General features: G+C 43.0%; 1 protein-coding gene across 2 annotated transcripts in view; it reads right to left on the bottom strand.

Moving 5' to 3' along the window:
- The window catches only part of Sec23a (SEC23 homolog A, COPII component), a 55,851-nt gene extending 44,750 nt beyond the window's left edge, over positions 1-11,101 (bottom strand). Inside the window, exons 1-5 of one of the 2 annotated variants that reach the window (XM_075948334.1) lie at positions 10,780-11,101; positions 5,454-5,699; positions 3,850-3,907; positions 3,222-3,308; positions 660-896 (exon numbers count right to left, since the gene is read on the bottom strand). In XM_075948334.1, the coding sequence (XP_075804449.1) occupies positions 660-896; positions 3,222-3,308; positions 3,850-3,907; positions 5,454-5,674 (603 nt within the window). In that variant the 5' untranslated portion in view covers positions 5,675-5,699; positions 10,780-11,101. The remainder of the gene's footprint in view (positions 1-659; positions 897-3,221; positions 3,309-3,849; positions 3,908-5,453; positions 5,700-10,779) is intronic. The other variant, XM_075948336.1, reaches the window with a different exon arrangement.
- Positions 11,102-13,577: the final 2,476 nt, after the last annotated feature.

Here is a 13,577-nt window from a genome sequence, read left to right as displayed (position 1 = left end):
CTCGCCTAACCATCAGGTTCCAGGCCAAGGGGAGGGCCTGACTCCAAAATAAACAAAATATAAAAATAAAAGGGCTGAAAAAAAAATAAAATAAAGGGGCTGGAGAGATGGCTCAGAGGTTAAGAGCACTGGCTGCTCTTCCAGAGGTCTTGAGTTCAATTCCCAGCAACCACATGGTGGCTCACAACCATCTGTACTGAGATCTGGCACCCTCCTCTGGCATGCAGGCATACATCAAGGCAGAATGTTGTATACATAATAAATAAATCTTATATATGTGGGCATGAAGAGATATCAAAGACACACTATGAAAAGTAAAAAGTCTTCAATTTTTATGACAGCTAAATTATATAAGAAACAAAATTGAAGTCAATACTAAAGTTAAAGCCTTGTCATAGTGCAATTATAATAAAATGAATTCATCATGTTTCTTAAAAATGCATGCATCTAGCTGGGCGGTGGTGGCGCACGCCTTTAATCCCAGCAGAGGCAGGCGGATCTCTGTGAGTTCGAGGCCAGCCTGGTCTACAAAGGGAGTTCCAGGTCAAGTCCAAAGCTACAGAGAAACCCTGTCTCGGAAAAAAAAAATGCATGCATCTAGAAAGTATTAACATACATAGTACACAAAGAATCGGGTGAGCACTCCCATTCTCACTCACCTGCAGCTGTTTGGCAGACAAATCCTTTGTTCCCCTGAAGACATAGCTTTTTGAAATGCCTTCACATCCAAGTTCATGAACCTGCACCATTCTCCCAAAAGTAATAAGTCCAACCAAAGCTGTAGGTGGCAAAAGACTCAATGACATCTGCATGGATTCCTTCAGAGCTTGTAAATCTTCATCTTCTATGCAAGTATCAACCACATAGAGAAATATCAAAGGCATCTGGGGACCACGCTTTAAAAAAAATGCAGTAAGAAACGGATTTATAAAGGTATTAACATTTTAGCACAATATTCAAGACAGTCAATCAAGAACTAATTAAAACTGCAAACAGTGAAATATTAATATGTGCATACTCTTTTTAACAATAGAGTCACCATGGAACCATGGAAAAGAAACAGGTTATATATGTGCTCTAGGAGAGAGCTCTGGGACACAGCACGGAATGAAGACTGAGGTTTAAAGGGCTGACAAGGTGACACAGCAGGAAAAGCACTTGTGGCAGAAGCCTGACGGACTGAGTCCAGCCCCAGAGTCCTCAGAGGAGGACAGCACTGACCTCTACCCCCAAACACACGCTACAGCAGGCACAAACCTGTGCTGTGCACACACGTAATAAAATTTTTTAAATTTAAATGTAAAAAATTTTAAAGAAAAATTAAACTTAGAAGCATATTCATGGAGATACACGCCTTTGATGCCAGAACTTAGAAGACAGTCAAGTCAAAAGGATCAACATAAATTCAAGGCCAGCCTGGTTTCACACAAAGACCCTGCCTTAGCTCAGTGGTAGAGCACTGACCTAGCAAGTACAGAGAGGCCCTGGGTTTGGTCCTCAGCTCAGGGGTAGGGGATCACACACAATATAGCAATACAGACCAAAAAATAAAATAAAAAGGAGGGTAACAGAAAGACCCTGCAATACAATATGTGCATACACATATATTTAGCTATATTTAGCTGGGTGTGTTAACACACACCTTTAATCCTGGCACTTGGAAGGTAAGAGGCAGGCAGATTCCTGTGAGTTCCAGACCAGCCAGGGCTGTAGAAGAAGATCCTGTCTCAACACACACCACATGCATGAGGGGTTACTTAATGACATGAAGTTTAGTTTATTATAAGTATTTATCATTTTCAAACTGAGTGTGGTAGTGCACAAGCAGGACCACAGAGAACTGAAGGCCATCTTCATCTACATAGGAAACTCAAGGCCAGCACGACAGACATGAGAATATGCTGTAAATAATAATAATGATTTTAAGGTATTTTCAAATAATCATTTAACAACTACAAAGTTCAGGCCAGGTATGGGCACACCTGTAGTCTCAGCTAACTCAGGGAGATCTCACTTAGAACAACAAAATCAGGACAAGCTTGGTTTAATAACAAAGCGGGGTGCTAGATAAAAAACAAGAGATAATATATATTACTTTAAAAGTATAAACCATGTACCAAGTTTTTGGTCAAAACTTAAATAAAAATAAAATAAGTTAAATATCCTTCTACTATGAGTGAAACAATATACTACTCACGTGAGTGTATTTCTGAAAGTACAGTCACTTTTTAAAATTATTTTTGTTTGTTTGGGCTTATTTCACTTTTAACTATGTATCTGTGTGTGGGTGTGTGGGTGCAGGTGCCCCCCGAGACCAGCACAGAGCATCAGTTCAGCTGCACTGGGAGCTGCAGTTACAGGCAGTTTTGAACAAACTGGCACAGTGCTGTACACTGAACTCAGGTCCTCTGTAAGAGCAGCAAGTCTTCTTAACCACAGAGCCAACCCAGCACAGCTATATTTAAATAATTTGATGGCTCAGAGGTTGAGAGCACTGATTGCTCTTCCAGTAGAACCGGGTTCGATTCCCAGCACCCACAGGTCAGCTCACAACTGTCTGTAACTCCAGTTCTAGGGGACCTGACACCCTTACACAGACATACATGTAGACAAAACACCAATGCACATAAGATAAAAATAAATGATTATTTAAAATAATAATAATAATGAGATAATGTCTAGAAAATAATTTCCTAAGCCTGGGATGACTCTTCAGAAAATCAAAACCTAATCCGGTTTGTCAAACATAGTGACAAGTCCTAGTGAATCACAATTCTGTTCCTAGCCAGGCATAATGATGTACACCTTTAAGCCCTGCCCTTGAGAGACAGACAGAGGAAGCCTGCTCTACAGAGGGAGCTGCAGGCCAGCCAATGCTTTGGAGACAGGCACTATCTCAAAAATACATTTATAGTTTTAAATTTCCACACTCTTGTGATTTTTGTTGCTTTGAGACAGGATCTCATAAAGTCCAGGTGGACTTGAACTCATAGACCAAGATGACCTGGGATTACAGACATGACTAATCTGAATTCTGACTATCATCAGATAATTTCAGTCAGAAATGACCTTCATCAAATCGACCTTGAGGTTTCTTAACTGTGAAATGCTCAATTCAATTTGCTGTCAGGCCCTTAATGTGATCTCCATTTTCATAATGATTCTGACATAAGCCCTTGCCTACTTATAGCTTTCTTAAATACCTACTCTCGCGTTCTTACCAGAACTACATATTCAATGCTTGAAAACTGGGGTAAAAGCTCAGCAGGCTGATTCAGTTCAGATATCCCAGCATATGTAGGTGGAAACTGCAAACAAACAAACAACAAAAAAAAGTTATCAAATTATTGCCAAAAATAAGGTTTTAAACTCAAAATTATTTCTTTATCATTTAAATTTTTGTCTAGGTTTCTGTTGTTTTTGTTTTATGCACCCCTGGATGTCCTGGAACTCACTATGCAGATCATGCTGGTCTCATTTAATCATTAAAAAGTTATTTTCAGGCTAGTGAGATGATTTAGTGGCTAAGGGCTCTTGCTTCTAACACTAACTACCTGAGTTTGATCCCTGGAGCCCCTGGAGTATGAGGAAAGACTCAAATCCTCTCAAGCTGTCCTCTTACCTACACATGCTCACCTCTGCACATGCACACCCACCCACAACCAGTGAACGCAAGGAAAACAACTATTTTATCCTTTTTCACATAAGCAGTCCCTACATGACCAGCACTACAGCATTAGCATCCTTAAGAAACGTCCTTACAGGGAGGGGGAGGGAAATGGGAGGCGGGGAGGAGGTGGAAATTTTTTCAATAATAATAAAAAAAAGAAAAAAGAGAGATGTCCTTACCTGATTCCTTTGGTAACAAAAGTTGCAAGCCCAGAGTTTTGCTCGATAGTCCACTTGACTGTTTTAAGAAAAGACAGATTAGTTAGGTAATGTTTCAGTTAATTTTACAAGGACCTTAATTTAAATAAAATTAATTTTATTTAAAAACATGAACGGATTAAAATTGATGATCAAAGTGACTTGCTTTTAACTGGGAGCGTAAGAACCCAGGTAGTAGGCCTCTGCTACCACACCCATCTTAATAATGTAAGATTATAAAGTAGCAATAATAAAGACTAATGGGCCAGCAAGACAGCTCATGGGTCAAAGTGCTTGCCAAGTAAGCCTAACAACCTCAGTTCAATACCCAGAGCCAAGGGAGAAGGAGAGAACCAGGTCTTAAAAGTAGTCCTCTGACCTCTATGCTCGCTCGCTCTCTCTCTCTCTCCCTCTCTCTCCCTCTCTCTCTCTCTCTCTCTCTCTCTCTCTCTCTCTCTCTCTCTCTCTCTCACACACACACACACACACACACACGATTTATTTAATTATACAGATAAGAAAACAAAGAGAGATATTTCTACAAAGTGTGTGTGGAGCAGTTACTTTACAGCACAGCCTTCTTGGGTAAGCACGGCAGCACATACGTGCAATCCCAGCACTTGGGAGGCAGATGCAGGAGGACTACATACAGCAAGTTTGAGGCTAGTCTGGGCACATAACAAGTTCCAGGCCAGCCGGGGCTACATTGTGAGACTGTCTCACAAAACACAAATTGACAGCAGCAAAGATAACCAATAAAAACAAAAGAGATCCTTCAAAACTTGAAGAGCAGCCTGAAGGAAAAGAAAAACTGGAGGCAGAACAATAGCTGAAGACACAGTTCCAGGCTGTAAGTAAGCTGGTATGCTCAAGGCTCAGGAAGAAAAGAGATGTTAAGATGGTACATCAACCAAGAAGACTGGGTACGCCTATAATCCCAGCACTAGCAACACCAAGTAAAAGATGAAGACTCCACAGTGCTCTGGATTAGACCTGACAGCATTCCCTAGCAAACTGGATTGGAGAAAAGGCAAAAGAAAGAGAAATTTAAAAAATGTTTCTGGAGATTTTGCCTTAGAAATAAGTAGCACCTTTTGAATATCATGCTAACTCATTTATGACTTTTCCAAGTCCTACATACATAGCCAGCACCATTCATACATAGCCAGCACCATTAATAGGATATAATAGTTCTTATAATGATGTTTGTATCTGGTCTCTTTACATTACTAATTCATTATAACTAGAATACTAAAATTTAAACTCTTGGGATTTCTTTGACTATAACTCCAAATACAAAAAAAAAAAATGGAATTCTTTAAATAAATAACTTTTTATTGAGATATCTTATGTAGCCCAGGCTTTGAATTTGCTATGTAGCTAAAAATAATCTGGAGCTTCTGATTCCTCTGCCTCCACTCTCTGAATGCTGAGATCGCAGGTGTGCTGGTTTATGCGATGCAGGGGACTGGACCCAGGATTTTGTGTGTGCTAGGTAAGTACTCTATCAACTGAGCTAATCCCCGGCACAAATTACAGTTCTGAACTATTTTACCACAGTAGTTACTTCCATGTATTTTAATTACCATAAAGGATTCAAAACTGCACGGCAAGTGGTCCTACTGCACAGGACAGGCTCGTATTGAATGGGCGGTAAATCGGGTCTCTCCTTTAGCGGTGTGAACAGGGCTGCCACTGGAACAACCATTCTCGTAGCTTCCAGCCGACTAGATGGCCAAACATTCCAACTGAAGCGGACACCATCTCGTTCTTCATTTTGTTGAATAAACTCCAAATAGGTTGTCATTTTAGTGCTTGATTCTTATTTCTGTCTGAAACATAAATTAAAGATATTTAAAAATCCAGAAGCCTCATAAGAAACTCAAAGTAAAAATGTTTTCCTACCTCCAGAAATATTAACACATTAAAAATTATGACCAGCCGGGCAGTGGTGGCGCACGCCTTTAATCCCAGCACTTGGGAGGCAGAGGCAGGCGGATCTCTGTGAGTTTGAGACCAGCCTGGTCTACAAGAGCTAGTTCCAGGACAGGCTCCAAAGCCACAGAGAAACCCTGTCTCGAAAAAAAAAAAATTATGACCAAATGAAAATATAGTAACTCCACTCATAATCTATAATGGCTCTACGGAGCCTATTGCTCGTGAAGCTTAGTAAGAGGAAGGGATTTTAGATAACTTAATTCACTCTTAAAACTACTGACAAGGGGGGGCTGGAGAGATGGCTCAGAGGTTAAGAGCATTGCCTGCTCTTCCAAAGGTCCTGAGTTCAATTCCCAGCAACCACATGGTGGTTCACAACCATCTGTAATGGGGTCTGGTGCCCTCTTCTGGCCTGCAGGCATACACATAGACAGAATATTGTATGCATAATAAATAAATAAATATTTAAAAAAAAAAACTACTGACAAGGTAAGAGGGCTCAGTGGGTAAAGGAACTTGCTGCCAAGTCTGATGACCAGAGTTTGATCCCTGGGACCCACATGGTACAAGGAGAGAACCAAAGTTGTCCTCTGACTTCCAAACGTGTGCTGTGCACATAATGAGCCACATGCACTTAGTCACACACAAAAGAAATAAGTAAAATTTAAAAAAATAAGAAACTATGACAAATATATAGTAAGCATCCTTATTATTTATCTAAATATGTATAGAGGAAAAAGGACAAAAAGGGAATAGGGAACTAGACCCTATGATTCCCATCAACTTTGTAAGTCATGTAATTCTAATAAGCATATAAAATCATAAAATTCTAAAATATACATGGTTTTTAATTCAAAAATGGCAAGCTCTCACCTGACTTTCTAGAGGAGAGCATTTAATAGCATTTCTGCTAACAAGAAAGCTTCTCTTGAAACCAGGTAGAGAGTACTAGAGGCAAGGCAAACAAACGCCTGTTAAGTGGTGTCCCAGGATTCACATAGCGCAGAGCTCCTCGTAGAAACGGAATCCTAACTTGTGAAGGCATTTTAAGACATAAAATGCTAAGATACTATTGCAAAACCACAGCCAGGTTTAGGCTTTCTGGTTATTGTTTGTCACTCTCATCGTTCTGAAAGGTCTCGCTATATAATCCAGGTCACCCTCCAGCTGCAGCCTCCCAAGCCCTGGGATTATAACTGTGTGTCGCTACAACCAGGTAGCTTATTACTTTCTAAGTGGCTGGCTAAGGTGTCGGCTTTCCCATCTAGAATTGTCCTGACTCAGGCTTTTAAACCACAGAGTGGTTTGTCATGAATGGAAGCCAAAGAATTTAAACAAAATACAGAATTTCAAGTACTAATCAACAAAAATGAAGGAAATCGGGCTAAAAGACTGAGGCTGGAGAGACGGTAATAGTTAAGAGCTCACTGCTCTTTGCAGAGGACCTAAGTTAGTTTTTAGCACCCACATGGCAGTTCACAAATATCTGTAACTGCAGTTTCAGGGGCTCTGATTCTCTCTTCTGGCTCCCAAAGACGCCAGGTACACAAGTAATGCAAAAACATTCAGGCAGGCAAAGTACCCACAGACATTAAAAAAAAAGAAAAGAAAAGAAACAACTTAAAGGAACAGGAGGGCTGGAGAGATATGTCAGTGGTTAAGAGCACTGGCTCTTGGGTTCCATTCCTAGTGTCCACAGCCAGATTCTATAGCTCGCGTTCCAGGGGATCTGGCACCCCCTACTGGCATCTGAAGACAACAGGCACACAAGTGGTATACGGGCATTCACGCAGGCAAAGCACCCATACACATAACACAAAATATTTTTCAGTTAAGTTTAAAAACAGAATTGAAAATCATGGACCTACACTCTCAGAAGAAAGAATAAGGATGTTAAAGTTGCCAAGAAGGATGGTGGGAAATAAAACTGATTTTAAATGAATGGGTTTGTTGGCTTTATTTTTAAAAGACTGCAGGAAACTATCCTGCCTTTTCTGCTATGTGAGAATACACTGCAAAGTACCACGTATGCACCAGAGAAAAGGCCTTCACCAGACACCCAATATAGCATCTTGATTTGGGATTCCCTCTAAAACTGAGAAATAAGTTTCTAGTCAATAAAAAATACTGATATGACCAGGTGGGAAAGTGTTGTCAAACTTAGGATTAATTCTGTGAGCCATTCCGCACTAATGGATGAAGTTGCTGGAAACCACCAAGCTTGGATGACTTTCCATCTGCTGCTGTCCTATGTGCTAGGCTCTCTCCTTGAAAAGAGAAACAACCAACCAGTCTGGTATAACCAGCAAAGAGAAGTATGACGGTACAAACATGCAACCCAAGCACTAGGAGAGGCTGAGACAGGAGGATTACTGTAACCTGCGCTACAGGCTGACAGAGTGAGATCCTGTCTCAAAGAAATAATACTAAAAGTAAGGGGAGAAGAGAAACTGAGCAGAGATCACATAGTAAGACATGGTTACATAAATAAAAATCTTCAGCTGTTTCCCCTCTCCTCTCTGTTGGAATGCAGACTACACATAGCAGTCTTTGTTTAAGAGATACAAAAGTAAGCATGTTTTTCTTCAGATCATCAACAATGTTTAAAAGGAGGTCCCGAGAACCACTGTTTAGGTCTCTCTCAGTGAGAAAGATTCAAAGACTCAGAAGGTGTTTACGAAAGAGCCAGGTTTAAGTTTCCACAACAGGTTATAGACTGGATATTTTTTTAAGCATGTTACATCCAGAATACTTTCTTAAATGATTTACTGCTCTTTTTATGTGTATTGTTGTTTTGCCTACATTTGTATTTGGTGAGGGTGTTGGATTCTCTGGAACTCGAGTTATAAACAGTTGTGAGCTGCCACGTGGGGGAGTAGGGATTAAATGCTGGTCCTCTGGAAGAGCAGCCAAGGCTCTTACTGGCTGAGCCATCTCTCCAGCCTATGGACTGGATTCTAACTCCGAAGGACTCCGAAGGCTTGTATTTTATTACGATATGCAAAATGTCACCTGAGTGATATCTGAGCACGATTTCCATTTCCTTCGTGTGTTCCTCCCAACCTCTCTGCTTTAAAATCACATTTACTCAATGACATCTGCTGTGTTTCTGAACTTCTGCGCAGGCCACACCTGCTCTCACTTGGTCTAGTTACAGGGCCATGAACAACACTTCGTTACTTTCAATAGCAGTAACTGCTCACGCTGAAAATCACAAATACCAGCACAAAAGCCCTTTCGCGAACTTCCTTAATGTGATAACAATTTTTGGCAAGCACTTTATTACCTCTAGTATTAGCATTAGCCAGGCATAGTTTTATATTACCTAACATAAATTCAACATAACATAAAGTTGGCACACAACTTTAATCCTAGCACTTGGGAGGCAGAGGCAGGTAGATCTCCTGTCAGTTCCAGGCTGCCAGATTGAGACCCTGGAGACCCTGTTAAACACACACACACCCTGAAATATCATTAGAATGCAGACTTAACAAACTCATCTTTTTAAAAAAGTGACATAAGATACAAAAGGCCATCCTAAAGAAATGTCACGTTTTTCCAAAGATTTATAGCAGTGAAAACTATTTTAATAATTCCTCCTGGTAGAACAAAAGCATCATGTCACTTTCACATAGCACAGCAAATATTTTCCTATAGTATCTTGAAAGGCTTTCCCTAGTTTTGTTTTTCTGTATTCCAATTTTAACCTCCTTATTGCATTCCTAATTGAAAAACACACAAATTGCAAATAAATTTAAGCTCCTTAGTTATTTGTTACCATTGTTCCTCTCTACATTTCAGTTGTAAAATATTTTACATATGTATTTATTCCATTTCATTTTTTGGTATGGGTGTTTTGCCTGCATGTGCATCTGTATATCATGTGTGTGCAGTGCCTGTCGAGGCCAGGAGAGAGTAGTGGACGCCCTACAAATGGAGTTACAGATGGTTGTAAGACAGTAGTGAGCCGCTGTGTGTGTGTGTGCAAGTGCGCGCGTGCTTGTCTACGTCTGTACAGGTTCTCTGAAAGAGCAACCCACTGGTTGCTCTTAACTTCTGAGCCATCTTCCCAGGCCCAGTTGTAAAATTTTCATTGAAATGAACTGAGTAACAAATGTTATGCTCTTGGGGAATAAACTTCCCTGGCCTTTAATCTTCACATCAGTTAGATGAGAAATTTGAGCAATAATACTATAGCGTCTAAGAAACAATTAAAACCATGTGGACTTTTGAAGAGCCTGGAAAGAAGAGATTTAAAATGCATTTATATTTAAATTTCTTTAAGCGAATATACCTAGCTGCGCGCGGCTTAGGGTGGGAGTGTGTTAAGACAGGACCAGACAGAAGGTGAGGTGAGAAAATGAATCCACATCCCTCTAGTCTACCTCTGCATTTACTGTGAATCTTACTCTTCCTTTTCCACAAACAGTAAAGCTCCACCGACAGAATGGATGCCCGAGTGCACGGTACTGCTCCGCTCCGAAAGGCGAGCATTAGGAACGGGCCCAAGGCATCAGCTTTCCCCGGTACTTTTCTCCTTAACCTTTCCAAGGCCCAAGGCCGAATCACGGGTGATGTAGTCACCTGGGTTCAAAGTCTAGGGCAGTCCTGATGAAGTCAAGAAACGAACCCTGAGGGCCCAGGGCCCAGGAGCCCTGGGCAGGGATGGTAAAGCGTGTCATCCAGGGGGTGCGGGTGGGTGCAGGGCCAGCTGCTCGGACCTCCCTTCTGCACCCCGCTCCCAGGCTTCCACCTGAACCAGGAGTCCTGGAGATGGAGATGAGGGCGCTCGGTCGCCGTGACAGGCTCAGCGCTCTCGGGTCAGCGCTGGGCCACACAGCCTCCGGCGCGCCTCGCCCTCAGGCTTGGGGACAACGAGGACAGAGCCAACACCGTCCTAAGACCCCGGCCCGCTGCCCGCTGCCCGCCTCCCAGCCCGGGCGGAGCAGAGGTGGCAACGACGCCCGTCCTTACCACCGGACCTTCCGACGAGCTCCGCGCCAGTCGCAGCCTCCGCCTTGCAAAGTCAGTCTCCTCCGCCGCCCGGGAGCAGCCGTGGCACCGCAATCAGGGGCGGCACCACCCCGCCCCCGGCCTCCAGGACGGCCTCGGCCTGGACAACATGGCTGGTGCCGCCTCTGCCACGTCAAAGGGGAGGAGGCGACGAGGGGCGGGCAGCGGAGGGGCGGGGCGAGAAGAGGCAAGGGCGGGGACAGTCCCGGAAGGGGCGGGGCGCTCAGTTGGTAATGGGCGGGATGAGTGGCGGAAGAGACGGACCGGGGGTAATAAAGAGGGTGGGGCGAGCAAAGACGTCCCTGAGTGGCCCAGGCAGAGGGCGGGGATAGTTCAGGAATGGGGGGGTGGCGAGCGGCGGAAAGGCTGTAACCCGGGTAATAAGGAGTGGGACGTGGCGGAAAGGCACCGCTGCGAAGCTGCAGATCTCGGGAGTCGGGGAGTCATGTTAAGGTTAAAATACGCGACTGAGAGCCGGGCGGCCGTAGCTCACAGGCCTTTAATCCCATCAGAGGGAGGCAGAGGCAGGCGGATCTCTGTGAGTTCGGGGCCAGCCTGGTCTATAAGAGCTAGTTCCAGGACTGGCCCCAAAGCTGCTAGAGGTAAACCCTGTGTAGAAAAACTGAAAAAAAATAAAATAAGGAAAAAGTCAATGCACGACTGGGATAGAGTTACGGGAGAAAATATTTCCTGTTCACCGCCAGAGGGGCCTTTCGTGTCTACTCTTTGAATAATTGTTTTCCAGCTTTCTAATATATAGGAAAAAACTCCTGAGGGTTTTTTTTTCTGACAGATCTTATCCGTTCAGATGGAGAAACAAGGCAGTAGTCAACAATATTTGAAATATTTACTACAAAGAGATGCTAAGGTCCTTCTAATTTTGAATTCTCGTCAGTGTGTTAAGAGTCTATGAAATGGCTCAGCCAGTAAACTCGCTTGCTCCAGAACTCAGAGGTGGAAGGGGAGAACCTACTCTCCAAAGTTATACTCTGCCCTCCGCACCTGCTATCACATGCACGCATCCACACATATGCAAAATCACAAACATCGTCATTTTACACTTTTTAAGTGTCTCTCTAAGGTGGTGGTGGCGGCTCGTGCCTGAAATCCCGAGAGTCAAGGTAAAAAGACAGGCCAGCTCAATTTACATTGCAAATTGTAGACCCTTCTGGGCACTCTTCTGAAGAGACACAATCTCAAAACCCGAAAAATTATCCACGTGGGATATTTGGCTCATGCGTATAATCCCAGGACTAAGGAAGCTGAGGCCGGAGAATCGCTACAGATTGTAAAACAACTTGAGCTACTTAATAGGTTCAAGAATAGCATGAGCTTGGCGGTGGTGGCGCACGCCTTTAATCCCAGCACTCGGGAGGCAGAGGCAGGTGGATCTCTGTGAGTTTGAGACCAGTCTGGTCTACAAGAACTAGTTCCAGGACAGGCTCCAAAACCACAGAGAAACCCTGTCTCGAAAAAAAAAAAAAAAAAAAAGAATAGCATGAGCTGCACACCACTAAGATGCTCTCCGAAAAAGAAAAAATAAAATAAAAATTAAGCTCTCCCTGGAAACAACCTAGATGCCCTTCAATGGAAGAATGGATGAAGTATGGAATATATACGTATTAGAGTACTACTCAGCAGTAAAAAACAAGGACTTCTTGAATTTTGCATACAAATGGATGGAAATAGAAAACACTATCCTGAGTGAGGTAAGCCAGACCCAAAAAGAGGAACATGGGATGTACTCACTCATACTTGATTTCTAGCCATAAATAAAGGACATTGAACCTATAATTAGTGATCCTAGAGAAGCTAAATAAGAAGGTGAACCCAAAGAAAAACATATAGGCATCCTCCTGAATATTAACCTTTATCAGGCAATGAAAGGAGACAGAGACCCACATTGGAGCACCAGACAGAAATCTCAAGGTCCAAATCCGGAGCAGAAGGAGAGAGAGCACAAGCAAGGAACTCAGGACCGCGAGGGGTGCACCCACACACTGAGACAATGGGGATGTTCTATCTATCGGGAACTCACCAAGGCCAGCTGAACTGGGTCTGAAAAAGCCTGGGATAAAACCGGACTCGCTGAACATAGCGGACAATGAGGACTACTGAGAACTCAAGAACAATGGCAATGGGTTTTTGATCCTACTGCACATACTGGCTTTGTGGGAGCCTAGGCAGTTTGGATGCTCACCTTACTAGACCTGGATGGAGGTGGGTGGTCCTTGGACTTCCCACAGGGCAGGGACCCTGATTGATCTTTGGGCTGACAAGGGAGGGGGACGTGATTGGGGGAAGGGAAGGGAAATGGGAGGCGGTGGCGGGGAAGAGACAGAAATCTTAAATAAATAAATAAATAAATAAATAAAGCTCTCCATTCTTCCACTTTGTGTCAATTTCTTCCCCCGCAAAGCCGGAAAGGCACCACCCTCTTCAAAGGATTGTTAAGATTTAGATGACTGTAATGTGCTTCAACCAGTGGTTGAATTCTTTAGAACTCTAAAAATGATCAGTACAGCATTAATTTAGACACTATTCAATGCTATAAAAGTTCATCCTCGGTCCCAGCTCCCTACCCAAGCTTCAGAAGAGAAAATGGAATTAGGTTTTTTTTTAAAAAAAAAAAAAAAAAGACCTAGAAATTCTTTCGGAACCACTTCTGTTAGCTTCATTTCACCGCCGGAGCCATAAACTTGATGCAACCAGCAGGTTTGCGCGGCTCCGCCCCCCTAGGCCTATTCGCGTTGCGGAGG

The sequence above is a fragment of the Microtus pennsylvanicus genome, chromosome 14, assembly GCF_037038515.1.
Source record: "Microtus pennsylvanicus isolate mMicPen1 chromosome 14, mMicPen1.hap1, whole genome shotgun sequence".
NCBI lineage: Eukaryota > Metazoa > Chordata > Mammalia > Rodentia > Cricetidae > Microtus > Microtus pennsylvanicus.
This window is presented reverse-complemented; position numbering and strand designations above follow the sequence as displayed.